Source organism: Pimephales promelas, chromosome 21 (genome assembly GCF_988280905.1).
Source record: "Pimephales promelas chromosome 21, fPimPro1.hap1.1, whole genome shotgun sequence".
Classification (NCBI taxonomy): Eukaryota; Metazoa; Chordata; class Actinopteri; order Cypriniformes; family Leuciscidae; genus Pimephales; species Pimephales promelas.
The window spans coordinates 8,413,969-8,440,561 of record NC_142789.1 but is presented as its reverse complement, the minus strand read 5'-3'; the positions used below and the strand labels follow the sequence as shown (position 1 = coordinate 8,440,561).

General features: G+C 40.5%; 1 protein-coding gene across 1 annotated transcript; it reads right to left on the bottom strand.

Moving 5' to 3' along the window:
- Positions 1 to 292: 292 nt before the first annotated feature.
- On the bottom strand, positions 293 to 26,319 carry prkacba (protein kinase, cAMP-dependent, catalytic, beta a). The gene is made up of 10 exons (XM_089125302.1): positions 26,009 to 26,319; positions 24,452 to 24,513; positions 24,234 to 24,362; positions 3,850 to 3,948; positions 3,640 to 3,722; positions 3,402 to 3,528; positions 3,188 to 3,283; positions 2,989 to 3,111; positions 658 to 822; positions 293 to 557 (listed from the first exon to the last, which is right to left on the bottom strand). The coding sequence occupies exons 1-10, from the start codon at positions 26,202 to 26,204 to the stop codon at positions 432 to 434; spliced, it is 1,206 nt and encodes a 401-aa protein (XP_088981428.1). The 5' UTR covers positions 26,205 to 26,319; the 3' UTR covers positions 293 to 431.
- Positions 26,320 to 26,593: the final 274 nt, after the last annotated feature.

Genomic DNA, 26,593 nt, shown 5'->3' with positions numbered 1-26,593 from the left:
AAAAAACATACAAACAAAACAATTTTACATTAATCTTTCTTTACCTTTTCACATTTCTTAACAGCCACAGACAGGCTTTCTTCAGCATATACACATATTTTACAGTTATCACGGCACACACACACACAAACACACACACACACACAGGCGGGCGGAAAAGAGAATTGAGCTTTTTCATATATTAATACTGAACATATAGCCTACTTTTCTTTAATGTGTAAAAGACAGGGGGAAAATGCAGCAGAGTTCCATTTAGTCCCCCCCCCCCCCCCCCCAAAAAAAAAAAACCTGCTAAAAATTTTAAAATAGGTTTTATTCAATGTATAATTTAACATAATAAAGTAAAACTTTTATGTCTAATTAAAAAAAAAAAAGAAGAGGAAAAACAAACCTTTTTAAAGCTCCTAATAAAGCTTTTACATGCAGGTACCCTAGAACTCCAAGAACTCTTTTGTACATTTCTCTGTGACAGATACCCGTATGTTTTCCTCATCATATTCATCAAAGTTACTTGTGTCTCCAGGCCCTCTGCACTTTGGTATGATCGGAGCATCGACCTGTAAAATTCATGAAGAAATAAAGAGCAGTTCTAAAGATCCATTCAGAAATTTGAATCCGGAAAGTATGAATACGGTGTTAAAGAACAAAAGGCCACACCTTCTTCTCATAGATTGCGATCCAGTCTGTCGTAGCAAACCATCTGTGGTTTTTGATGTCACTGACTCCATTTTTCAAATTGCCAAAGCGCTTTGTGAGGTCCACTTGCAGCAGATTGCGCAGAACATCCTTCAGGTCTGAACTGAAGTGTGAGGGGAATCGTACCTGTGCAAAACAAGTATTCACATCTGAATGTTTGATATTTATCCAATAATCTCTAATTATGTTTTCACGCATTGTTGTAGAAGTCAGGAAATGTTGAAAACATCTGTAGAACTTTTGTGTGTCGAATGCCCATGTTAACATGTTTATTTTGGTCCCAAAAATATATGATGACATGATATTATTTATTATTATTATTATTATTATTATTTATTGAATACTGATGAAGCAATAACTAGTGTGTAAAATAAATAGAAATTGTTATATACTGTAGATGGGGCCAACACTAAAAGGGAATTCCACTGACAACTATGCTGAAAAACAAATTGTGCTAAAAAATGTGCAAACAGCCACTCAGAACATCTTAACAATGAGCAAAGCAAAATCCTGGCAACTACCCAGAATACTCACACATTTTGCCACTCGACGCTCAAATAAAATTTCAATAAAGTAATCCATAAAGTATTATTTAGTAAATTTTCCTCATCCTCTCCTCAGGTCATTTGGAGCCAAAAATCTTTTTTTTATTTTTCATTTTTAAAAATTGAGTGTTCATCAGAGTGGTCCAAGACTTTAGGACAAACTTACTGGATTCGAAGAGTTTATGTGGTTGTAATAAAAATAATAACAAATCCTTCCCTTGCGTGCGAATTTGACCACCATAGAAGGATCGAAAATTGATTTTTTTTTTTAAATTGGTCAAAAAATACAAAAAGATGAATTCCCAAGTATTGTTATAATTGCAATACAATTATAACAGCATTTTTTTAAAATAAAATTTAACTTAAATTATCAATATACACTTCAGACATGCACGTCAGTATAAACACTAACCTAAAAGTGCTCAAAATTTACCAAAAAAATAATTTTATTATGTCTAAATTGTAAGTCGCTGAATAAAAAATAAAAACGATCTGCTAAATGACTAAATATATGGTAAATGTCTAAATATATACATGAGTGCATACTGAAGAAAAAAAAAACTGAGGAAAAATGACTTGGGGATCCATGGGGAACAGTACATTTGCACCATATATTATAGAGCTATAAGGTCATCTAGTGGCAAGAGTTATGAAATATCATGTAATTTATTTCCCCACAAGAGGTCGGCAGAGGCACCCAATGTTTCAAACCTTTTAGAGAGTTATTTTGTATTTAAAGGCCACATTGGCCACAAAATGTGTACACAATGTTTGTAACATACTTTGGTTACAATTTCTCAATAGTTGTATAAAACACCATTTTTATCTCCTCAAAATAGCTGTAATAGATTGATAATTGCAAGTGGTATAATATTACAATAACAATAAGAACAGCAAATACAATGTAATATCAATTGCAAAATAATATAGACAATATGAAAAAAAAATATGAAACTATAATATTGATCATTAAACTGACATTTAACAAAAATATTTGTGTCATTTTGTGAGTTATTTTATATAGGCCTACAGTGGAGAGAATGTGTAGTATTTTTAAATTCGCAGCTTTTCTCCTCTGAACGTTACTATTAATTATATCATGACCAAATACAACCAGAAACAAATGTTCAATCTTGATTGTGAAAGATAATTCCTCGAGACTTGTTTTCATTTGTGTGGCGATTTGTACAGCCCCAAGCAGCACACGAAACATGCATTTTTCTCAATTCTCGTTATGAGAAGTATGGGAAAGGGCGGAGATATGCTAATACTGGACAGTCTATTAGAGGTCGTGGACGGAACATGAGCAATATGAAATCATTGAGAGTGTTTAGGCTTTTTGAGGATAAAAAAAGGAGTGAATGATTTTTTTTTTCATTGTATGGTGGGGGTGTGTCCACACACTGCAAAGACCAAACACCATATAAAAGTGAATTTTGCATCCGATGACCACTTTAAATGAAAGAATGTGCAGAATGTGCTTAAATTATTTTACTAAATTAAATTATTGATAAAGTCTAGTAATTTAGAGGTAAATAATAATTATATATATAATTATATTCAAAAAAATGCATTAAATGAAATGAAATTATGAAATGAAATTATAAGCTTTCTGGGCAAAAAAAATAAAAAAATAAAAATAAAAAATGATTAAGTAAAATTTTAGGACCCACGAGGGAAGGAATTGTTGGAGAGGATGAGATTCATTATATGTTTTTTTTCTTTTGATGTCTTTAATTCTTCTTACCTTGCCAGATACGATTTTCTCATAGATCTGAATAGGTTGATCAGCGAAGAAAGGTGGATATCCAGCAGCCATTTCATAGATCAGAACACCCAATGCCCACCAGTCAACAGCTTTGTTGTAGCCCTAACAAAGAAAAAGAGCAAACACTGAGACCTCGTTGAACTCCTAAGGAGGAAGAACTTCCGGCGTGTTTTCTTACCTTGCTGAGAATGATCTCTGGTGCCAGGTACTCGGGTGTACCGCACAATGTCCAAGTTCTGCCTTTCACTCGTTTGGCAAAGCCGAAGTCTGTTACCTTAATCACGTTCAAACATAAGAATTATGGATGAAGCTAGTTAAAATAATATATAAATTCAAGACCAAAGTGAAAGTAAAATTTTATCGGAAGATCAGCAGCCAAGTGACTGGCACACCTGGATGTATCCCTGATGATCAATGAGCAAGTTTTCAGGTTTCAGGTCCCTGTAGATAAGGTCTAGAGTATGGAGATACTCGAACGTCAGAACAATCTGAGCAGCATAGAAACGTGCATTCTGCTCACTATAAGGAAGAAAAAAAAAAACGTTATTTCAAAAGTTATTTCATTGATAAAGAATGGAAGAAGGCTAAAGGCTCATAATAAAGAGTTGTATTAGTTTTTAAGCGGTTCACCTGAATCTTCCAATCCGTCTTAAATGTGAGAACATCTCACCGCCTTGGATATATTCCATGACCATGTACAAATTTGAATTATCCTGTTGATGGAATTGTTTAGAGAAATTATTTCTGTTTCCCCTTTTTTGCAGTACACTTGTCAATGATTCTTCCTACAAAAACACACTTTAACATTGTCTTTCTTCTCAAAATGAATTGCTCCTGTACCTTAAAAGCGCACTCCAGCTTCACAAGGAAAGGAAAGGAAACTGCTTGTAATATTTTCTTCTCATTTAATGTGTGTTCTACCTGTTTGAGCTTCACCACCTGGAAAATAATCAAATGCAGGGATTAAAAAAATAATAATTAATAATATGAAGAAAAACAGGCAACAATTTTAAATACTAAACAAAATAGATTTCTTTATTTTAATATTTTATGTATTATATGCATATTTCACCTAACAATAGAATAAATAAATAGAATAAATACAATACAAGGGGATACATTTCTAGGCCCAAAATATATTGTAAAATTATGTTTTATTTATTTCATATTAATATAAATATTTAATATTAATGCAAATTAAATTTGTGTCAAAATAAATAGTTTGAGAAATAGTGATTTCTCAAACTATTTAGAAATAATTTACAAATATATTGTACAATTCTTTAAATTCTACAATTCTTTATTTTTTATTGATTTAATATTAATAGAAATATTAATATTAATGCGGGAACCGCATTATAAAAGTAAATAGTTCTCTTACGAGATTTTCTCTCGTATTGCGTAAGCTAGCTTACGCTACGGGAAAGATTTATCTTTGCTGAGAAGTTGAAGCCAAAAAATTATTCCATAATTTTGTAATCATTGTCAACGCAGTATCTCTGAGGCAGACCATGAGCGGGGCTAGCTAGCAGCTCATTGGTTCGCTCAGAGAGAATGCACGAACCTATGGGAGAGCGGCGCTGAGCCCGCGGCCAATGAGCGGACGGCGCTCGCTCATTGCGTCAGAGCCCGCCGAAAGGGGCGTGGCTACAGTGTAGGGGCGTGGCTACAGTCCTTTTTCACTTATTCCATTCACAAAAGAGCTTGAGCGTCTTTTTCAAGATGCCTCGAATTTCCTGCGGCTCATGCCGCTCTTCACTCGAGGAAGGAGACCGCCACCCCATCTGCGCTCTCTGTCTCGGAGTGGAACACGCAGAGCTCGCCCTCGCCAAAGGAGGATGCGACCACTGCGAGGACCTGCCTCTGTCCGCCCTGCGGGCACGACTGCAGGCGGTCAAAACCGCTCCCGCGCCGCCTCTCACTTCGCCGCGGAAGAAGAAACGCCGCTCCCAGAGGCTGCCGGAGCCCCCTGCGGATCGCCGCCGCCACCCACCGACCGCTCTCCTGCACCGGCGCCCGGCCCCCGCCTGCACCATTCCTGCCTGAGCTACATAACGAGCTCACTAAGTCCTGGAATGCCCCTCTCTCGGCTCGAAACCGCTCCGATGTGTCCGCTTCGCTGCGCTCAGTGGACGGAGCCGCCGAGAAGGGTTATACCGCCATGCCGCCCTTCGAGGACCTGGTCGCCGCTCATCTTTGCCCGCCCTCTGCTAGATGGCGTTCTTCCCCTATGCTTCCTTCAAAGCGTGCAGAGCGACCTCTACCTTTCATGCTCGCGCCTATGCTGCCGCCGGACAGGCCGCTTCAGCGCTGCATTCAATGTCAGTCCTCCAGGTGCTTCAGAGCGACATCTTGTGCGAAATGGCGAACAGCGGTAGGAACCCGCCCATCCTCTCGGATCTGAGAAGCGCTACGGACCTTTCCCTTCACGCCACTAAAGCCTCCGCACAAGCCCTGGGGAAATGCATGGCCGCCCTCTGTGTCGCTGAGAGACACTTGTGGCTGACGCTTACCGACAAGGGAGATTCAGAACGCGCCGTGTTCCTCAACGCGCCCATCTCTCCGACCGGCCTCTTCGGATCTGCCGTCACGGGCATCGTTGACCGCTTCTCCGAGGTACAGAAAGCGACCCAGGCCATGAACTTGTTCCTACCCCACCACGCTAGCTCTTCGGCAGGCCGCTCTCACGAGCCCCCTGCCAGAACCCCACATCAGCGCCCGCCTCAGCAAGCTCAGCAGCCCCAGCGTAGACAGGGCGGCCGCCCTCGCTCTCGCTCTGACAGCTGCCGCAGACAGCCTCCACCCCGGGGGCCTCAACCCAAGATCACGCAGAAGCCTGATCAGCAAAAGTCTGCCTAGCACAGCTGAGAAAAAGACGGCTCTCTCCCGCTGCGGCCGGACCGCCGTCAAAGCTTCGCCCTCTGTTAGTCCCCGTCTCCTCGCCGACTACAGTAGAGTTCACCGCCACAAACAGGCCGATCTTAGATCTCAGGGCTTTGAACAAAGCGCTCATGAAGAGACCGTTCAAAATGCTCACAGTCAAGAAACTCCTCGCGCACGTCCGCCAGGGGGACTGGTTCATCTCTCTAGACCTGAAAGACGCCTATTTTCAGATCCAGATAAACCCTCATCACAGGCCATTCCTACGTTTCGCCTTCGAGGGTCAGGTTTACCAATATGCCGTTCTCCCGTTCGGCCTATCCTTAGCACCCCGTACGTTCACGAAGTGCATAGATACAGCGCTCGCTCCCCTGCGGAGTCAGGGGCTGCGCATTCTAAACTATCTGGACGACTGGCTGATTCTAACAGATTCCCAGACGGAGCTTCTGTCGCACCGCGCAGTTCTCCTCAATCATCTGAAAGCGCTGGGACTCTCTGTCAACTGGACAAAGAGCTCTCTCCAGCCCAGTCAAACTATTTCATTCCTTGGAATAGATTTGAACTCTATCACAATGACGGCTCGCTTATCCACACAGCGCGCGCGCCGTGTTCAGCGTCTAGCCGCCTCTTTTCGGATGGGTACCCACACATCCCTAAAATATTTTCAGAGGATGCTGGGTTATATGGCCTCAGCCTCCGCTGTGCTACAGCTGGGTCTTCTGCACATGTGCCCCCTTCAATTCTGGTTAAAGAACCGCGTATCCCACCGCGAGTGGACTACGGGCCGCCAGATTATCAAGATTACTCAGACATGTATCTCTGCACTGCAGCCATGGTCAGTAATCGAGTGGTTTCAGAGGGGCGTTACCATGGGAACCTTTTCTCGCCGAAAAGTCATCTCGACAGACGCATCCAACTCGGGTTGGGGTGCGGTCTGCGAGGGCTCACCGGCCGCCGGCCAGTGGTCGAGCCAGGAGAGTTCCCTACACATAAACTGTCTGGAAATGATCGCGGTCGAGAACGCGCTGCTGTTTTTCCTCCCGCGCATACACGGTCATCAACCGTCAGGGCGGGGTCAGATCCAAGAATCTCTTTCATCTGACGCGCCGCATCCTATTGTGGTCCCAGAGTCACCTGCTTTCGCTCAGAGCCCATCTGAACGACGGCCCAGACATGCTGTCCAGGAACCTTGTCTCCCCCAGAGAATGGTCCCTGCACACTCAAACAGTCCAAACATTGTGGCGCCTATTCGGCAGAGCGGAGATAGATCTTTTCGCGTCAGAAGAGAACGCTCACTGCTCGATATTCTTTTCAAAGAGCGAGGACGCGTTAGCCCAGGATTGGCCCCGCCGCCCGCTCTATGCTTTTCCCCCGATTTCTCTGCTACCGCAGGTCATTCAGAGAATCAGGGACTCACGCCACTCGGTGCTCCTCATAGCCCCGCGCTGGGAGAATCAGATTTGGTTCCCGGAGCTTACGCAGCTGTCACAGACAGCCCCGTGGCCCATTCCAATCAGAGCAGATCTCCTCACTCAAGCCCGCGGCTCGATCTGGCATCCCCATTCACAGCGCTGGGCGCTTCATGCATGGGTGACCAACGACTACGCGTCGAATTGCCAGAAGGGGTTCTGAACACGATCAAACACGCCAGAGCGGAATCTACAAGAAAGCTCTATGCTGCTAAATGGTCTGTGTTCTCTAGATGGTGCACCGACAAAAATTTGGACCCACGGACGTGCGAGGTTTCGTCTTTGCTCGTGTTCCTTCAGGAGATGCTGGATAAGGGCAGGTCCCCATCCACTCTAAAGGTTTACGTAGCAGCCGTCGCGGCGTTCGTTGAACCCCGGCACGCCCAGTCGTTGGGCAAAGACGAGCTAATCATCCGCTTCCTCAGGGGAGCCAGAAGGATGAACCCCCCTCGCCCCCCCACGGTGCCGGTCTGGGATCTTTCTATAGTCCTAGAAGCTTTAAAAGTCCCACCGTTTGAACCACTCGAGTCCGTGGAACTAAAATACCTCTCGCTAAAAACCGTTTTTCTGACTGCACTCGCCTCAGTAAAACGTGTGGGGGACATTCACGCGCCTTCAAGCGCCGCGTGCCTTGAGTTTGGACCTAATGACTCCATCGTCATTCTGAAACCTAGACACGGTTATGTTCCGAAATAAGCGATTGGTACCCCCTTCAGGGTGCAAGTGATCTCTCTATCGGCGCTGCCTGCATCCGATAGCGAACGTGACGCTGATCGCCTCTGCCCGGTTCGGGCTCTCAGAGTGTACACTACACGCGTTGCTGCGTTCAGACGCTCGGAGCAGCTGTTTGTGTCGTTCGGTGGCCGCACCAAGGGATTAGCCGCCTCGAAACAGACACTATCCAGGTGGATAGAAGATGCGATTGCCTCTGCTTATGCCTCAAAAGACCTGCCTTGCCCACTGGGCATCAGGGCTCATTCCACCAGAGGCATGGCCTCATCGTGGGCATGGTCCTGCGGAATTTCCATTCACGACATTTGTGTGGCTGCGGGATGGGCCTCCCCCTCCACTTTTGTCAGATTCTATAACTTGGAAGTTCCCGCCTTCAGGCTAAAATTCTGGCAGTCTAGTACTATACAGCTCTCCTATAGGAAGCCGCACTATTGGGAGTCCTATCACAACCGGCTCGCCCCTTGTGTTTCCCCTATGTGCTTATGCATTATACGTTCACGGCCCGCTACGCCGGCCGCCTTTAGGGCGTTTTGCACTAGATGATAACGGCCGCTATGCTGGCCGCCTTATTGTCTTCGTCCACTTAAGATTCCCCCGGTGTTTCCCCCCCTGGATGCTTAGTGGTTACATAGCGCGCACGGCGTTGACCAGATGTTCCCATAGCGTAAGCTAGCTTACGCAATACGAGAGAACCTCTCATAAGAGAACGAATCGGTTACCTAACGTAACCTCGGTTCTCTCTAGATGAGGGAACGAGTATTGCGTTCCCGGCCGTGCTTGCGCCACCAGCATTTCGCTTCATGCTGAAGAATCGACGAACGAGTCTGGGAGAGCTACTTTTATACACTGTAGCCACGCCCCTTTCGGCGGGCTCTGACGCAATGAGCGAGCGCCGTCCGCTCATTGGCCGCGGGCTCAGCGCCGCTCTCCCATAGGTTTGTGCATTCTCTCTGAGCGAACCAATGAGCTGCTAGCTAGCCCCGCTCATTGTCTGCCTCAGAGATACTGCGTTGACAATGATTACAAAATTATGGAATAATTTTTATAAACTTCTCAGCAAAGATGAATCTTTCCCGTAGCGTAAGCTAGCTTACGCAATTTCGTTCCCTCATCTAGAGAGAACCGAGGTTACGTTAGGTAACCGATTCGTTTTCACGGATTTCACGGATTCTCAAGTTACATTCAACCAATTTGCAGCTTTTACGAGGTGTGTTTTGGTATTTATTCAAATAAATTGAAATTATGTTGTATGCAACTTTAGAGACTAAATGTGTGTATGTCCAATGTAAAGCCAATTTTAGACATGCAACTTAGTCATTTAGCAGACGCTTTTATCCAAAGCGATTTACGGTTAAACTAACAATAGGGGATTATCACGCTTCCGGGCGGTATTTGTTAACTTTGTGCATCTCCACTTCCGACGCAGTTCAACAGTGCCTGAGACGAATGCTATTTATGTCACTGCTCTGTTCCACTCTGTAAATCTAACCAACAACGCCAACCCTACATAAGTTTTCATGGATTCCCGACTGAATTGAGTATAAGGAAGAAGTGGATTAAAACTTTAAAATAAAACAAGGTAGCACGTTTGTTTGGAGCCGGCACTTTAGTGAATCAGACTAATTTACCAGGGATGACATATAAATAAACTTAGTGTAGTCCGTCGTCAGTTCGCCAGCGAGATCTGTGATTCAACGGAAGTGGCAGTGCACAAAGATCACTGAATCCGGAAGTACTACGTATCAGCGTGATAATCCCCTATTGGAAAACAATATTCAAGTGCACGTATACACAGTGCATGTAGTGACATCATGTCAGAATCACATGTAATAAAAAAATCTAACTTTATCATTATGAAGATAAACAAATAAGATATATTTTAGTACTCACTATCAAGCTATTGGTAAAGTTTTAAATATATAGACCTATTTATTGATTCGCTAACGAGCTAGTTATCTATAAGGCAAAGCTAAAAACAGGTTGCATGATACACTTTTTTTTCATTGCCATCATTCACACTGTGAGATGAATTTTGTGTAAGATTCATAACATATATGGTGTTCTGCATGTAAGAGTTTCTATGATGAAAGCATTGTTGACTCTGATGAGGACAGTGGGGTTAATAGCATTTATGAGTCTTCCCCTACCATCCTAGGAAAAAAAAGTATCGCTCCCCAGATATAGATCTACATTTTGCTTGGTTTCGCTCGGACATTTAACAACATACACACATACATGCGGATAGCTCAAAATGCGTATTATACAAGACTTGAAAGTGGCGTGTATGTTTACGCAAAAGTCATGTCATGTTACCGCATCGTCAGCTGGAGGACAGATCCGGGGTTGAGGGTGAAGCAGAGGAGGTCGTGCAAGAGGCCGTGCAACTATGGTCCGAGGAAGTAGAGGCCGAGGACAGGGTGATCAAAGTGCAGGGCAGAGCACTTCTTGTACAAGAGGACCTGCGTCGAGTTTTGCATCTTCAAGCTCAAACAAGGGCATGTGAACAGGTATTATCTGGACACGCGCAAGTGGGCAGGCCCTGTGTGGCAAAAGGGTGGTTGCCATGGTTGCGAGAGAGTGACAGCCGCCTAAGCCAATCCTTTGTTTCGTCCCAGTTGGAAATAATGAGCTGTGTTTAGTACAGATTAAACGTTTAGAGTCACTCGATTTTTATACTCTTTTTATCAGAGTACTTACAGTTTAATTATGTATTGAAATATATAGAAAGTTTAAAGAGGCTACATGCGTTTTCCTGAAATTTAAACTCGCGACTGACACTTGTGGCCAAAAAACAGAACTGCTCTTCCTTTCTGCTCGCTCTGGCAGCGCGCGCTCGTATGCGCACACTTCACAAGTCATCTGCTGCAAGGAGGTCAACATTATGTTTACAGAGGTAAGAACAGTTAAATACATAAATTGTTTGAGATAAGTGTTCTGTTTGCGAGTGTAGGCTACTTGCTGACTAGCAGTGGTGGGCTGGCAGAGTGATCTGAGGATTTTCGTTTTCACCTACGTCACGTTCTGGGTGGTAACCCGGATGAGCGGCCATTATGGAGGCACTCGGATGTAAACAACAGCATCGACTGCACTGTTAATGTACAACTGAACACATTGTTACACTAAAAAAATCTGTGGTTGTCACGGGGTGTGGTGGAAGCAGAAGGAGCAGGATGAGTTCAAATACAAATAAAGATGATTTTTAATTCCACAACACATGCCAGCGTACAGGGAACAGGAGCAAACACCGGGTAACATCAAACATCGACCGACAAAGACTGAATGGAACAGAGGGAACTAAATACATGGAAGAATCAAACATAATGAGGTGCAAACAGGTGAAACAGATGAAACAGGACGCTGAACGGGAGGCTGATGAGGGAGTGAGTTCAGGTGTGCAGAGGAGAGGATCATGGGAAGTGTAGTGCAGGAGACGCAGACAGGATGGTGCAGACGCAGACTGTGACAGTGGTAGATGAAAACTCATATAGAGAAGGACCTTATTCATTAACATAAAGATGGGCATCGGCCAGCTTTTTGACGCGCTGCATTTTTTTCAAATGTAGCGCCGCCTGGATGCTTTGCGGAAAATACGTAACATGAACGCGCTTGACGTCACATCCGCAGACAGCGCGGGAAAAGTCCGACCCGACAGAAAATAGGAAAAATAGGATACAGGCTTATAGGTGCACCCACTGTGAGCGGACAAGGTGTCAGTATGCTCATCAGGAGATGTTTGAGTCATAAATGGTAAAATAAAAAGGCTATTGTTACGTTTATTTTGGGGAAAAAGCTGCATATAGCCTCTTTAAACAAATTTGGAAAAAAGTTTTTTATTTATAAAATTCTTACCTACAAGACCTTTAACAAGGAAAGTTATTTAATTACACATAACACAAGCTTTTGTGTCTTTATCATCTTTTCCGCATATATACTGACCCAGATAATCATCACAAAAACTTAAAGCATCCCAGAGCCCGTCTAACGGAGAGCCTTGGCACTTCCTATTAGCCCCATTGTGTATCATCTTGGTTGCAGTTCCATTAGAATTCCACTGGAGGTGATCGCGGGCGAGTGCAGAATGAATGGGAGTCTATGGGGCTAAACGGCTAAATGTGTCCTAAACGGCTAAATGTGTTGATTTAACGACCTGCTTGTCGTTAAATCAAAATAGATTTTATTGTTGATTCCGCAAGTTCAATATAGATTATAGGCCAAAAGTCAAATGAACGAGTACTTATGTCCTTTTGATTTCTTACAGGTTAGGCCATTGTTGGCTGGAACACGCTAGCATTCTGCTATTGTGTGACGTCATCACAGTTTTCAAAGGATTTTTAGAACAGATAATTGAACTTAAAAATGCAATTTTCAGCTGAGTGTATTATCTTAGCCCTCCCCTTTGAATGCAACTTTAAAATTACTTGACAAAAAATTACATCCTGAGAAAAGTGGATTTCTGGGGGTGAAACCCCATTGACTCCCATTCATTCTGCACTCGACCGCGAGCGCCCTCGCATGGACAGAGACGTGTTACTGCAGCCAGTCCAGAAACCGGAAGTAACCAGCCAGTGCCAATTCTCTTCAATTGACTATGTGCACGAGAAAAATGCTAACTTCCGCCTTGAGGGCGGATGTTGGGTACTTCGGTTCCGGTTGCCGTTGTTTACATCCTACATCAGTGGACCGGCTATCTAAAGCTTAGCTATCTCAATATATTTGTCTAAAACTATGTTCGTTTGTTCATTGTCAAGTCAACCAACACAGTTTTCACTCATATTTGGGTGGAGCCAGGCGCTGCTGCATTGTGAAAAGTAAACGATATTTCACATTTTGTCACCGCACCCAAGCAGTCGCTTCACAGAGTGGAGCGTTGCGTATCCATGACAACTAGAAGGAAGTTTTTAGGCTACTAATTATTTATTATATTATACCCTTTAACCAGGAGAAGCCCCTGGGTTTAGAACCTATTTTGAAAGGGAGACCTGTTTAGAAATATGTGTGAACAGCCTAATATGTGTTCAACAGCCTAACTTGATAACGAACGAACCAACGTCGGATACCTTTACTCCCTGTATGACATGTATAGTGGTTGTCAACACTGATCTATATGACGATAGTGGTTGTCAACAACATAGCCTCTGAACATCATAAACAAAACAATGGCCAACACAAACTGTTCTGGAAAATGCACTTTCTAACGCATGATTTTGCATTTTATAATGTATAGAGAGAACAGTTACCAAATCGCATAGCTTGAGCACGTAGCATGGCAACATAATGTCCGAGTGATTCCACGTGTACCGCGTATGTACACGCCGTCAAATGTCCGAGCGAAACAAAACAAAATGTAGATCTACATCTGGGGAGCGATATTTATTTTTTCCTAGGATGGTAGGAGTGACGGGTAGGTTGGGGTTGAGGTAGGTCATATGCTATATATATATATACACTGTGTGTATATATATATATATATATATATATATATAAATACAATAATAACGTTAAGTCAACAGTATTCATAAACACGCTGAAAAGAGATTATGCGTGTTGATAGCATGCCAAAAATACGTGATACGTGTCATACATACGCAATTTCATGAGATCAGTCTGAGCATGGATGTTGTTGTGACTTAACGTTCCCTTCAAAATGATGCAAATACTGAGAAATGTAATATTTAATCCCCTTCTCTCTTGCTCTGGGGAGCTGGAGGAAAATCATTAGCCAGTCGATGAACATAATCGACTGTAATATTCGGCAAATGTTCAAGACATCTGGAGAAACATACATCCTCTACGTCGTCCATCAGGCTACCGGAAACTAGACACCCCATATCGGTTTCGCAGCCGGAACTAGCATATGCTAACGTGCACATAGTCCATTAGACATTCTCTGTGCATCCTCAATAGCTTGTTTTCACGTGACGTCACGCCACTGCGTTGCCATGGCGCGAAACGGAGATGGAGGGCAGGAAGTGATTTTCTACATTAGGAAGCACTATAACACACTGTAAATGAGTTTTTATGAATGAATGGCTTGCTCTCTGCTCTTCGTCAACAGCACACACTTTTGCACCTCCTGCTGGTGAGGATGTCTAACATCAGATGGAGAGTATGCTCGGTAATCTACTGCTATTCTTGCAGTTCTTGGATGTCAACGTTGAATTTACAGTTACATTTGAACCACTGAATTTGTGGAAGTGAATTTGAAAGCAGAAAAAAAAAATGGACCGAAAATTGACTGTTGAATTAGGTTTTATTTTTAAACAGTCTGAATATTTTGGAAGTGAAAAGTGAAAGGTGAAAATGGATTATTGAATTTGTAATAATGAAAATTTAAATATTCACAGCTTAAATATTCAACCATATTGAATTTCAGTCCATAAAACTTGAACTAATGCTCCATGCTCGTACCATGATAACGTTACATTGACTGCATATAGCCGACATGTGGTGTTATCTAGCATAAGGCATTTGATTTCCCCAACTATTTGTGTATCTTTTACAATCAGCAATGTCAACATAGGTGAATGTATAATTTGATAACAAAAACGGTTAGTGAACTAGACTGAACAATTTCAGTGTAACAGTAAGATTGCATGTAGGAAGTAACATTACTGTACTTAAAAAGTCTGAAAAAATTTGTATTATAAACAATTATGATAATAGAAGGAAGAGTGACATTAGACAGTAGATCTAGTACATAAAATAAAAGTAACATCCTAAAGCTCAAACTTTTTTTAGAGACTTCACATAGAAATAGGAATACTGGCCTTCAGAGATTGTCAGCAAAACCTGACAAGTGGATCATTGTAATGTGTGATTACAATCCCTTCACAATCATGCAATAAAAAAGGAATCATATTAGAAGTAAAGTTACATATAGCACCTTTAAACGACTAAAAATACTTAAATACTAAAATACTAAAAATGCTGTGGTATGCATGCCAGAACAGTAGATACGATGTCACTTTGTGAAGAAACTACACGAGTATAGACTGAAAATAATACACGCATGATGTTGCCGTTTCAAAAATTTGTCAAAAGTTTTCTGTTTTTTGTTGAACAGTGTTGAGTAAGTCTGATTACGTGACAGTCATCAGTGGAAACATCATGGCTCACTGTGGTTTGGTTCTGTCAACAGAGGAAGTTTCAGTTTCCTCTATGCTTAACATTTAACATTACATTCTGATACACGAAACAAGGCCCAGACCAGCCAGACACAATTAAACTGTCACACCTGTCCTGTTTTTGAATTATATATATTTTGGTTTTATGTCCTCTGTAGATAATATCTGGACTCAGTGGCCCTCATTTATCATTCTTGCGTAGAAACGGGTGTATATGTTGGCGTAAGATTATGCTTACACTCCTCTCACCGCCTGATTTATGAAGCTGTGCTTACCTTTGAAATCCAGGTGTACGCAATGCCTGCCCTTGATAAATCCCGCGGCAGAAAAATAATCGTCATTAGAATAACACGCCCCTAAATATTCAAGTCTCCGCTCCCCCCACGCCCTCATTTTACGCCATGGACACACGGAAGATTTTTTTTTTTTTTTTTTTTGATAACAATAACTAGTACAAACAAGAAGAACATCAATTTACAATCAAGCGTTTGTACAGACAAAACCATACCAAAAACAGAAGCAAGAAAAAAACAAACACAAAACAAATACAAAAAAAAAAAAAATGATAACAACAACAAAAAGAAACATACATAGTAAATGAAAGAGGAAAAATAATAAGGAAGACGGCAAAGAAGAGAAACTTCTCTGACGTGGTGCCGAAATGACCTATCACATTGCATTATTTTACAACACGTCTTTTGAATTAGCATTCAATTTAGAATCACTTCACATGTATTGGGGTGTACAATAGTGATGATGATGATGATGATGAGTAGCTACCACATAGCTGCCAACTCTCACGCATTGGCCGTGAGACACCCGCATTTGATTGGTTTCACACGCTCACACGCCACACCCCCGATTTCTCACGCTGAAGTGTCAATCCTCCCGTTTTTCCGGGTTTCTCACGTATTTTAGCTCTTTTACTGTCTTCCCATGTTAGTATTTCCCATAAAATATCTCGCATTTTTACACTCTGATTGTGTGAGACGTACAAGCTCGGACAGACTCGGCTCGAAGTCGATCGTCCTCGGATGCGGTTCCGCGCGCGCTGTAACACAAGCTTTGCACACAGCTCGAAGTGAGGTCTTGCCGGTCTTGCGCACCCAACGCGTCATTTTTACCGCGCTCGTGCAGACGCGTCGAGTATAAACAAGGCTTTACTCCATGTCAGCGCGCGCAGAGACCTCAAGGTGCAGAGACCTCTCCCAATCATCTCCAGCAGAAACAGCCTCCCCGTTTCCCCCGTAAGCTGATCTTAGTATTTAAACATTCTTTTATTCTAGTATTTAAACATTTTTTTAATGACACAGTGCTCTTTCTCACACATATGTGGGCTAGTTCTAAATTCTTTAGACTTTTTGATTAGTGCTTTATTTTTAAAGTTTGTGAGTAAGAATCGTGAGGAAAAAAACACCTTATTTTGGGGATGGTTCCCGGGAAATCTCCCTTTGATGTTGACAGCTATGGGTCGGTCAACTGCCTGAAAGATGAGTTTATCTATTGATCTATCTGTTGGGCCACTCGTGATCCACTAGTTATACCGCAAATTATTTATAAATCTCCCGTGGTCTATAGCGAATGAACACCCCCCCCCCCCCCCCCCGGTCAACAGATCTCACGCCTAGCAAAACTCACAAGTTGGCAGGTATGCTACCATTCATTCAGACTAATAATTGCATTACATTTTGCAATATTCTTCTTCTTATTAGGCCTATTATGATTTGTATTATTAATGGCGCTTGTTATTTAGAAGAAGAATGTCGTTATTATTTGTATTATAATTAAAAGAAGAGGAATGTATTTTTTATTATTTTGTCAGTCTGAATTATTTTTTGGTCATTGAAAGCCTTTCATTACCGAACCGTGTCCGTGCGCACCTGCCGGGATAATCCTGAAACGGCAGAGTAAAGTCCACAGGCTCGCAACTGAAGGAATGCTTACAAATCAAATGCCTTGGTAAAGTCTCACAAATTAAACAATTGAAGTCCATGTTGCACAAAAATAAATACTGAAGTTTATAAATACTATTTTGTTGTTTTTTTTACACTGGGTCATAATATATCATATATTTTAGTTTGTCATTGCGTTTTGTGGTGTTAGGAATTTTTCTGCGCATTTTCCCCATGCTGCCTTGCCGCAGCGCGATATTGTTCTCACTGCTAGGCAGCCTGGACACCATGAACCCAATTTAGGGATAAAATAGGGAACCCATCTCAGAACGGGGAGGGAGCAGCAAGACGATGACGACGTACATGCGACACAATGAAGCAGTTTGTTTATATCTATGGATCCATCTTGGCAGCAGACGCGAAGTTACCTTTTGATTCAGCCTTTGTGTACACATAAATCTCCTAAATCTCTGACCCACCGTCTTTTTCCTCGTCTAATTTTCGCTCTACATACATCATCTGGTATCATTGAACGGATTGGCTATGAGCTATGTACAGGCGCATTTGATAGACATTCGTAGCACCCAATAATACGCCTCTGGGCATTCGTAAACCACGCCTCAAATACGAGAAAATGAACATTTGTTTTCCAGACCACGTCTCATTCTCAATGACACGTGGTCTGGCGTTAGCCAGGCTAGCACTTTATTATAACGATAAAGACGAAAATCCACAAGAGAAACAATGTCGAAGATTACAGGAGAAACACGTGACAGCATTGACAAGACAAAGAACTGAAAAAACTGAGTGCCTTACACAGTGTAATGATGAACAAAACAAGGAGTAGGTGGATGTAATCAATCAAACAATGAGTAATGACAACAAATGAAACAAAAAGAAAACATAGGAAATATGTATGTATTAACTATGCTCGCTGCATCCGAAATCACATACAGTCAGATTAGGTACTACATTTGAATTTGAACTTACTTTGCAACCATTAAACAATATGTTCTATATACATGCTTATACACTACTCTTACATACTGTTCGATTTTGGATGCAGCATAAGAGATACGAAACTGAAACCAAAACCTAAATGTCACAGTTTTAGTAGGCTTGTAGCATAGCCATAATTTGTGCAAACATGCTCAAACATACATTTTAGTGTGGAACCTGGCTAATGTCCTGGCTAATGTCCAATCACTGAAAAATAAGATGGATGAACTACAAGCACGAGTATCTTACACACGGGAGTTCAGAGATGCGTGCGTGTTAGCCTTTACCGAAACTTGGCTGACGGCTGCAGACATGGATTATATTGACGGATTCGGGGTACCAGTACATCTTGATCGTGACCCATGTATGACGGGGAAGCGGCAGGGAGGTGGAGTATGCTTTTATATTAACCCAAGATGGTGTAATAATGTGACGGTACGGGAGAAAATTTGCCTACCTGACATTGAGCTATATTGACAATTTCGGTGAGACCATATTATTTGCCAAGGGAATTTCCTCAAGTGTTTCTGTCAGTTGTGTATATTCACCCCAATGCTAACTCCAAAAAGGCAAACGAGGTGTTATTTTCTGTGTTACAAAGACTTCAGTCCATCGCTGATAAAGGGTGCCATGTGCGTAGTATGACGTTAAAGGATGAGAACGGGGTGATCTCGCCTGATGCCCCATGTCTTGTGATGGGTGATTTTAACCACAGTAATTGCAACAAAACACTTAGCCATTTCCATCAGTACATCACTTGTCACACTCGTGGAAATAAGACTCTTGACTTATGTTATGGATCCATACGAGGAGCGTATAGATCTGCTGCTGAGTCCCCATTGGGCACCTCTGACCACAGTGTGGTGCACCTGTTCCCAACATTTAAGTCTGTGCTGCGAAGGAGAGGCATAGACAGGGGCGTGTCTAGAGCATTTTTAGTGGGGGGGCCATGCTGGGGCACTGCCTCCAAATGGGGTGGCCACCAGTGACCAAAAAAAAAAAAAGCTAAATTCTACAGTATAATACATAAATCCTATTGATTTGTATTATTTTTTTAACTTGAATAAAGTTACTTGTAAACAAATGTAGTAATAAAGCACATTTTTTGATTATTTTAGTTTTGGCATCCCTGTCCATTAAGTTAAATTTGAGAGCCAGTGTTTATTATTTTTAGTGTTTTTATAAAACTAACAAGTTTATAAAATAAAAGCAATTTTAATAATGAGCAATTTTAAAACCCCAGAAGCAGAAACAAGGTCAACTATTTTCTTTTAATTCGTTTTGCCATTACAATATACAGTAGTTTTATTCACAATCTCTTTCAAATAATAATAATTAATCACTGTCTGTCTGGCCTGTTGATTCCTTGCTGGCTGATTCTGTTCCAGTGACAATTTTTTCTTGCTGCCTGACATTTTCTTCAGTTGCTTCTGCCTCACACTTGTGTGTTTTTTTTTTTGTTTGTTTTGTTCATGGCTTGGCACTGCTCTCTTCCCTGCCTTCAAAAAAGAAACACTTATGTTTGTCTGTTATTCTCAATATCAACAAAAACAATTCAAATTGTGAATGAAATGCACAGAATGCATCCATGTCATTTCTAGGGCTGTCATTTCACGTAGAAATTACTAAGTTAGGACTCACAATTTAACTGACTATCTAACTGACTTACTCTCATGCATTAACAAGTAACGTACGTGTCACCAGACAATTATTATAATGTGGTCACTCACTGTCACAAAATAAACTGATACAAAATATGCAAAATCACCATGACAGTGTTTATTAATTTGTTTGATAGCGCCCAGCGTATTATACTTTTATTGTGTTTTATGAAACTTTGACTGAACTAGGGATGGGCATTCGATTAAATTTTCTTAGTCGATCGTCGGAAGAATTAACGATCGACTATCGATTAATCATTAATATTTTTATATTCAAATTTATTATATTTCACTTTTTATAAATTAAAAATGCAATGAAAATACAAAAATAAAGCGTGTTTTTCCTCGATTAGATCTTTATTACAAGATGATCAACTTGTGGCAGTTAAACTGGGCGTTTGGTTAGGCTAAATTTGAAGATATAATAACATTTAGATCTGACAGGTTTTGTCAACATGAAACTCATAAGGCACGGAGTCGAGAAAGGGTGAGAGAGATTAGCCTACCTGACAATCAATTAGGCTAGGCTACTTTCTATGGGCTACTTTAATCTTCATAAAAAATAACTCGCATACAACTTCATGTTGATGACATGATCTGGGGTCAGACGCGACCGCAACCTGTATGGTGACCCTCAAGCCTTGTTTACACTTTCGCCTGCCACTTCAGCGCGTGAGCGCGAGTCTCTGCAGACTGCGCGTGCTTGCGGACGCGTCGAGTGTAAACAAATGCTTCAGTCCAGCCGCTGAAAACACCGCTCTGATGAGGGGACTGACGTTGCCGGGATGCACAGCTACCTTCGCGCTAACATGACCAGCCCGGCGAACACGTTCACTTTCCGCTCACACTACGCAACGCAGCATTAGTAATAATATGTTGACCGTTGTTTCTCTGGCGCTGCACTTCTTTGAATCACAAACTTCCGTAGAGTCTATAAACTGTTTGGCCGTAAAATGAACCAATCACAAGACATCTTATAGGGGGGGCACCTGGGGTGGCCAATCGAATTTCAGGGGGGGCCGGTGCCCCCCCTGGCCACCACGTGGACCCGCCCCTGGGCATAGAATCACGGACAGTCCAGGTATGTAATGAGGATGGTATATCGGCCCTACAAGGGTGCTTCGAGTGCACGGACTGGTCTGTTTTTCACGTATTATCGGACAATATTAATGAGTTGACTGATGCGGTGGGAAGTTACATGTCCTTCTGTGTTGATAATGTGATTGATACTAAGGTTATCACCTGGCACTCAAATAATAAGCCTTGGTTTAATGCTGAATTGAAAAATCTTCTTAAAAAGAAAAGTGTTGTTTTTAAAAGTGGTGATAAAGTTGCTTACTCTGCTATTGGGAAGGAAGTAATTGTATGAAGGCAAAACATAATTACAAAGAAAAATAGAACAAAAATATTTAAATGCTGATCAAAGGGCGGTTTAGGATGGAATGAAACTAATGACAGGCATACAGGAAAGCACTAGACCTACATTATCTTTAAATGGGTATACATCTAATGTACTGTATGCTTAGCGAATGAACTTAACAAATTTTATGATGATAATGTGAAATATGACTCTTGGCAAAGTAATACGGTATTTAGTATCGATGCTCCTACGGTGGCTAGGTTTTTTAAAAGGATAAAAATAAATAAAAGTCCTGGACCAGATAATATTAGTGGCAAGGTGTTGAGAGCGTGTAGTGCACAGTTAAGTGGTATATTTTCACAGATTTTTAACATTTCTGTTAAAACGCAAACTGTCCCACAAATCTGGAAACATGCCATAATTGTTCCTTTGGCGAAGTGTAAGAGGCCAAAGGTTTTAAATGATTTTAGACTGGTAGCCCTTACCTCCCTTGTGATGAAATCATTTGAGAAAATTATGAGAATAGAGATACTGAAGCATGTTGAAGATAATTTAGATCCTCTTTAGTTTGCGTACAGAGCGGGGAGGGGTGTTGAGGATGCCGTAATTACTCTTGTACACTTAGTAGCTCAACATCTGGACACTCCAAAAACAAGGGCACGGCTAGCTTTTATTGATTTCTCATCTACATTCAACACAATTAAGCCACATTTGTTAGCCGAGAAACTAGTCAGATTTTTTAACCTTGCTTGATCTTCACCTGGTAGGATGGATTGTAAATTTCTTATCAAACAGAACCCAGGCAGTGTGTGAGAGTCAATGGTTTGCTCTCTACCAAGTTATGTTCTTCTATTGGTTCACCTCAGGGGTGTGTTCTTTCCCCTTTGCTTTTTATTTTGTATACTAATGATTGTAGGAGTATATTTGACAATAGGTATATGTTAAAGTTTGCAGATGATACTGTGATTGTGAGTCTCCTTGCAGATGAGGAGACATCTCATGGTCCAGATATGGAGGATTTTGTCTCCTGGTGTGCAGAGTGTAACCTAAATCTAAATATAATGAAGAAGACCAAAGACATGATTATTGACTTTGGAAAATCGGTCATCCCTGTCTCTCCTACCGTCATAAACGGAAGGGATATTGAGTTTGTGGACGAATATCGATAGCTGGGTACAATTATTGATAATAAATTAAATTTTAATGCCAATACAGATGCCATTTGTAAAAAGGTTCAGCAGCGTATGTTTTTCTTGAGAAAAATGAACTCTTTTAAAGTATGTTCTGTGTTAATGACACTGTTTTGTAGGAGTTTTATCAAATCCGTAATTTCTTATCGTGACATTGTATGGTTTGAATGTATCAGCCTGTCAAATAGGAACAGAATGATTAAGCTGATTATGACTGCTTCTAAAGTGATTGGAGTTCAACAGATATTGCCTCAGGACATTTTTAAAAAACGAGTTGTCAAAAAAGCTTTTTCAATAATCAATTGCCCATCACATCCATTGCATAATGAGTTTGTTATTCTTCCATCTGGCCGCAGATATAGAGTAATTGGGGGGAAAACTAGTAGGTTTAAGAACTCATTCATACCAACTGCTATTTTAATGCTGAATAGTCTGTAACTATATGTGTTCTTTTGTTTCGTGATAGTCTATGTGAGTTTTGTGATGTGTAGCACCTGTGCAAAACTAATTTCCTAAGGAATAAATAAACTAAACTGAACTGAACTAGGCTAGCCTTGTTTGTGATACCGGCACTAATGCCAAATTTTGCAAGGAGGCTTCTGAGCATGCTCAGTTTGATGATAACTGATCAACCATACCAATCTTGAAAAAACTTGTTAAAGCATGGGGACTTCTGAGCAAATGTAAATATTTGTTATTCAGAATTAATGTATAATAAATCTAATACATTTTTGTTAAAAAAGTTTTGTCTCAAGTCACCATTAGGGGGATTAGTGTTGTTCTTCTTTGTGAAGTTTCTTCAATTTTAGTGATTCGATTCTTTTGGTCCATTGAAAAAAACTACACAACCTTTGAATTTGTGCCAATACCTGCAAACTGAGATTGTTTAGTGGAAAGGTTAGTAATATTTGCATTAGTAATGTGCAATTTAATACTCAGCTTGCAGGCAAAATGCAGGTATATTGAACTTGGTTTCACAAGCATAAAGTACACACCAATGATGATCATTATAAATTATAATTATAAAGTTTAATAATTATTCTAATTCAATTTAGAATAGTGAAGTACATATCCCGTTTGAATGATAATGACACAGAGGAGCATACTTTTCCCCACAGCAGCAGACATAACGGTAGGTAGCACACGCTCATCATACTAAAAAGAACATTATCATTCATTGGTATGAACGCTAATATATAGGCTACTGTAATCCCCACTGTCGCCTTTTGGCTTGCTTATGGGGACAATTAATATTCAGCAATTTTATTGATTCGACTGCACTGACACCATTTGGATGAGAACTGAGCTGATGGATGATGACATCACTATATTTTCTTTAGAGCTGATTTATAGATGAATTGAAATAATTTCATAATTGATGAACTTTACACAGTCATTGAACTGAATAAACACTAAACTGATTTCAACTGAATAACAAGTGTTTACAGTACAATTGTCTTTTTAGAGCTGCATTACACCAGAATTGAATTCTGTTTATATCACTGAATCATCCATTTCCATATAAATGTAAAGCTGCTTTGAAATTATCTGTATTGAAAGTGATTTATTCAGTCACAGACCAAATTTATTGTGTTTTTTTATTTTTTATTTTATTCTTTTATTGTTGGTAGAACACATTTTTAAAAGTTAAAAGTTATTTTTTTATTTATTTTTTAGTGGATGTCCTTTTCAGAGGACATCGGATGGATGTCTTCATTGTAAAACCATACTCTTCTTGGAAAATTTTAAAATAAATATTTACAAAATAGTATACATTTTGCTCTGAATAGCTGAGTGCTCTTTAGGAGACCTGTTGTTAAATAATAAGACTCGGAATGAACAAAAACTAATGTCTACAACAGAGGACAAATAGCAATTGCTGTGTCCTGCAAGAGGATATACAGTATGCATACTCACTTTTTGCCTGTCCAGAATCTTCATAGCATAGTATTGTCCCGACTGTCTGTGCTTGACTAGCATTACTCTTCCAAAAGATCCAGTCCCAAGAGTTTTCAGTCTGTCAAAGTCATCAAGACATGATGTGTTCTGCAGATCCAAAAGCAGAGGACAACAATTAGTTCTGCTGGAGAAAAGGGACTGTGACTTTAATGTTTACTGTAATAAAGCTCTCATACCTGTGCCTGACTCTCCCATTTAATCAAAAAATCTTCTTTGGCTTTTGTCAAGACTTCTTTCACTAAACGGAAAAGATTAAAGAATTAACATCAGTGGCAAAGGATTGCTCTCTGCTTGTTTTTAATATAAACCATAAATTGCTTTGTTTGGAATAACATTTCAACATTTTATTAACTTAATTTTAATTTGTGCAATCAACTTCAATTTGTAACACACAAGTTAATTCATTTAATTTGGTTCTAGCAACTGTATAAATCCTTCTGTCCCTGTTCAGGGTCTTTCTAGCTTCCAGAATGTTTTGCAAGGGATTGGATGGAGAGAATAAATATTGAAATGAAATGTCATTTATGTTTTTGAGCAAGAAAAAAAAAAGAAAGAAAAAAAGCAGGAAACCTGAGTGGAGTCTGTGCACTTCCTGCCAACACCATGTTAGACATAATACAAATTAAAATGGTAACACTTTACAATAAGGTTCATTAGTTAACGTTAGTTCATTACATTAGTTAGCATTAAGGAATCATTTATTTAATCATCTTTGTTAATGTTAATTTCAACATTTACTTTATTAAAATCTAATTAACATTAGTTAATGCATTGTGAACTAACAAAAACCAACAATGAACAGCTGTATTTTTATAAACTAACTTTAACAAAAGATTAACAAATACAAAAACAAATGTATTGCTCATGGTTAGTTCATGTTAGTTATACATTATAATGTTAACTGATGAACCTTAAAAGTGTTACCATTCAAATATTAAGAAAAAGGGTGCTACCTACTGTAGCTAAGGAATGCTTTTTTGGGGATATTCACTTCGGGTTTCTGCTACACAGAGTATTTGAGTTGAGCTCGCATGACAATCTCTCCCCTTGATATTGACAACTTTATAAATGTTTTCATTAAGCCAACTAACACACATTACAATATATATAGGCCTATGGATTTTTGATTGATATCTTTTCTGAGGTGCAGGCTGCCACCAGATCATGAGATTTGCATCTGTTTGTCAGATGTAACAGGGTGAATTTGGTTACATTTTATGTTGTTATTTCACTGGAACCAAGAGTCCTGTGTCTGTAAATACAGAAATCAAGCAAACTGTGATAGCTGTGTGCAGGGCAACCAATTATCTGGTCTGCTACGAACTAGAAACGATAATATTACATGTCATGCTTTAACAGCCACTGTTCACTTCAGGTTTAAAGTGAAACTTCAGGTTTGTTTGGTGCTGTGAGAAGACTTGTTTCTCTTCCTGTTAAAACCACAAACCGTCTGACAGCAATCAAAGTGTACAGAAATATATGCATTTAGACAATTAAGGCTAACACATTTTACTCTGCACTCATCAGATATTTACAATAAAATACCTACATCACATCATATCATTCAATCTGTAATGGTTGAGAAAATAAACCAGTTATACTGCTTTATGCAATGTGTTAAGACTTGCAAAGAGTAAGCCAGTTTAAGAAAGCCGGACTCCAGCGCATTGAAACAACATTCATTAGATTGTTTATTAATTTTAAATATATATCTAAAAAAGGCTTAGACTTACTTGTTGCGTCCCAAAGGCCAGTGTACTCTGACACATGTGGCCCTTCATTCTCTAGTCCTTTCTCCTGGTTTCCTTTCCGGTATTTGTAAAAAAAACGGCTAGCTAAAGTGTCCAGTCTGTGAAGGGCAGAGTTAGTGCCTGACGACTGCCCAAAGTTTTGATCTTTTGTCTGGGCCATCACACACGCACTGTTCATACAGAAGGAAACTCTCTAACTGGTTGATAACCACAAATGCTCTTCAACTAGTCTCTGGAGCACAGAAAAGCCATAGTCATTTCCTGTTTGAGAGTAGATTGATATAGAGTCTTTGTCTTACCACCAACTGAGCTAGTTATACTTCCTGTTAGAATATGTGTTAATGAAGAAGTAAACAGCGGTCATCAGGCCCTTTGCTCAACATCCCAAACAGTGGAGGAAAAACAAAAAATACCCTCTGAGGTTCCAAAGGCCAATACAGGGAGAATGCAGGCTATTGATTCCCACTGACAGATAACTCGTCAATACTAACCTATAATCTTTTACTTATTCTCAGAAAATACAATTTCTTTTTTCTGCTGAACACAAAATATATTTTGAAGAATGTT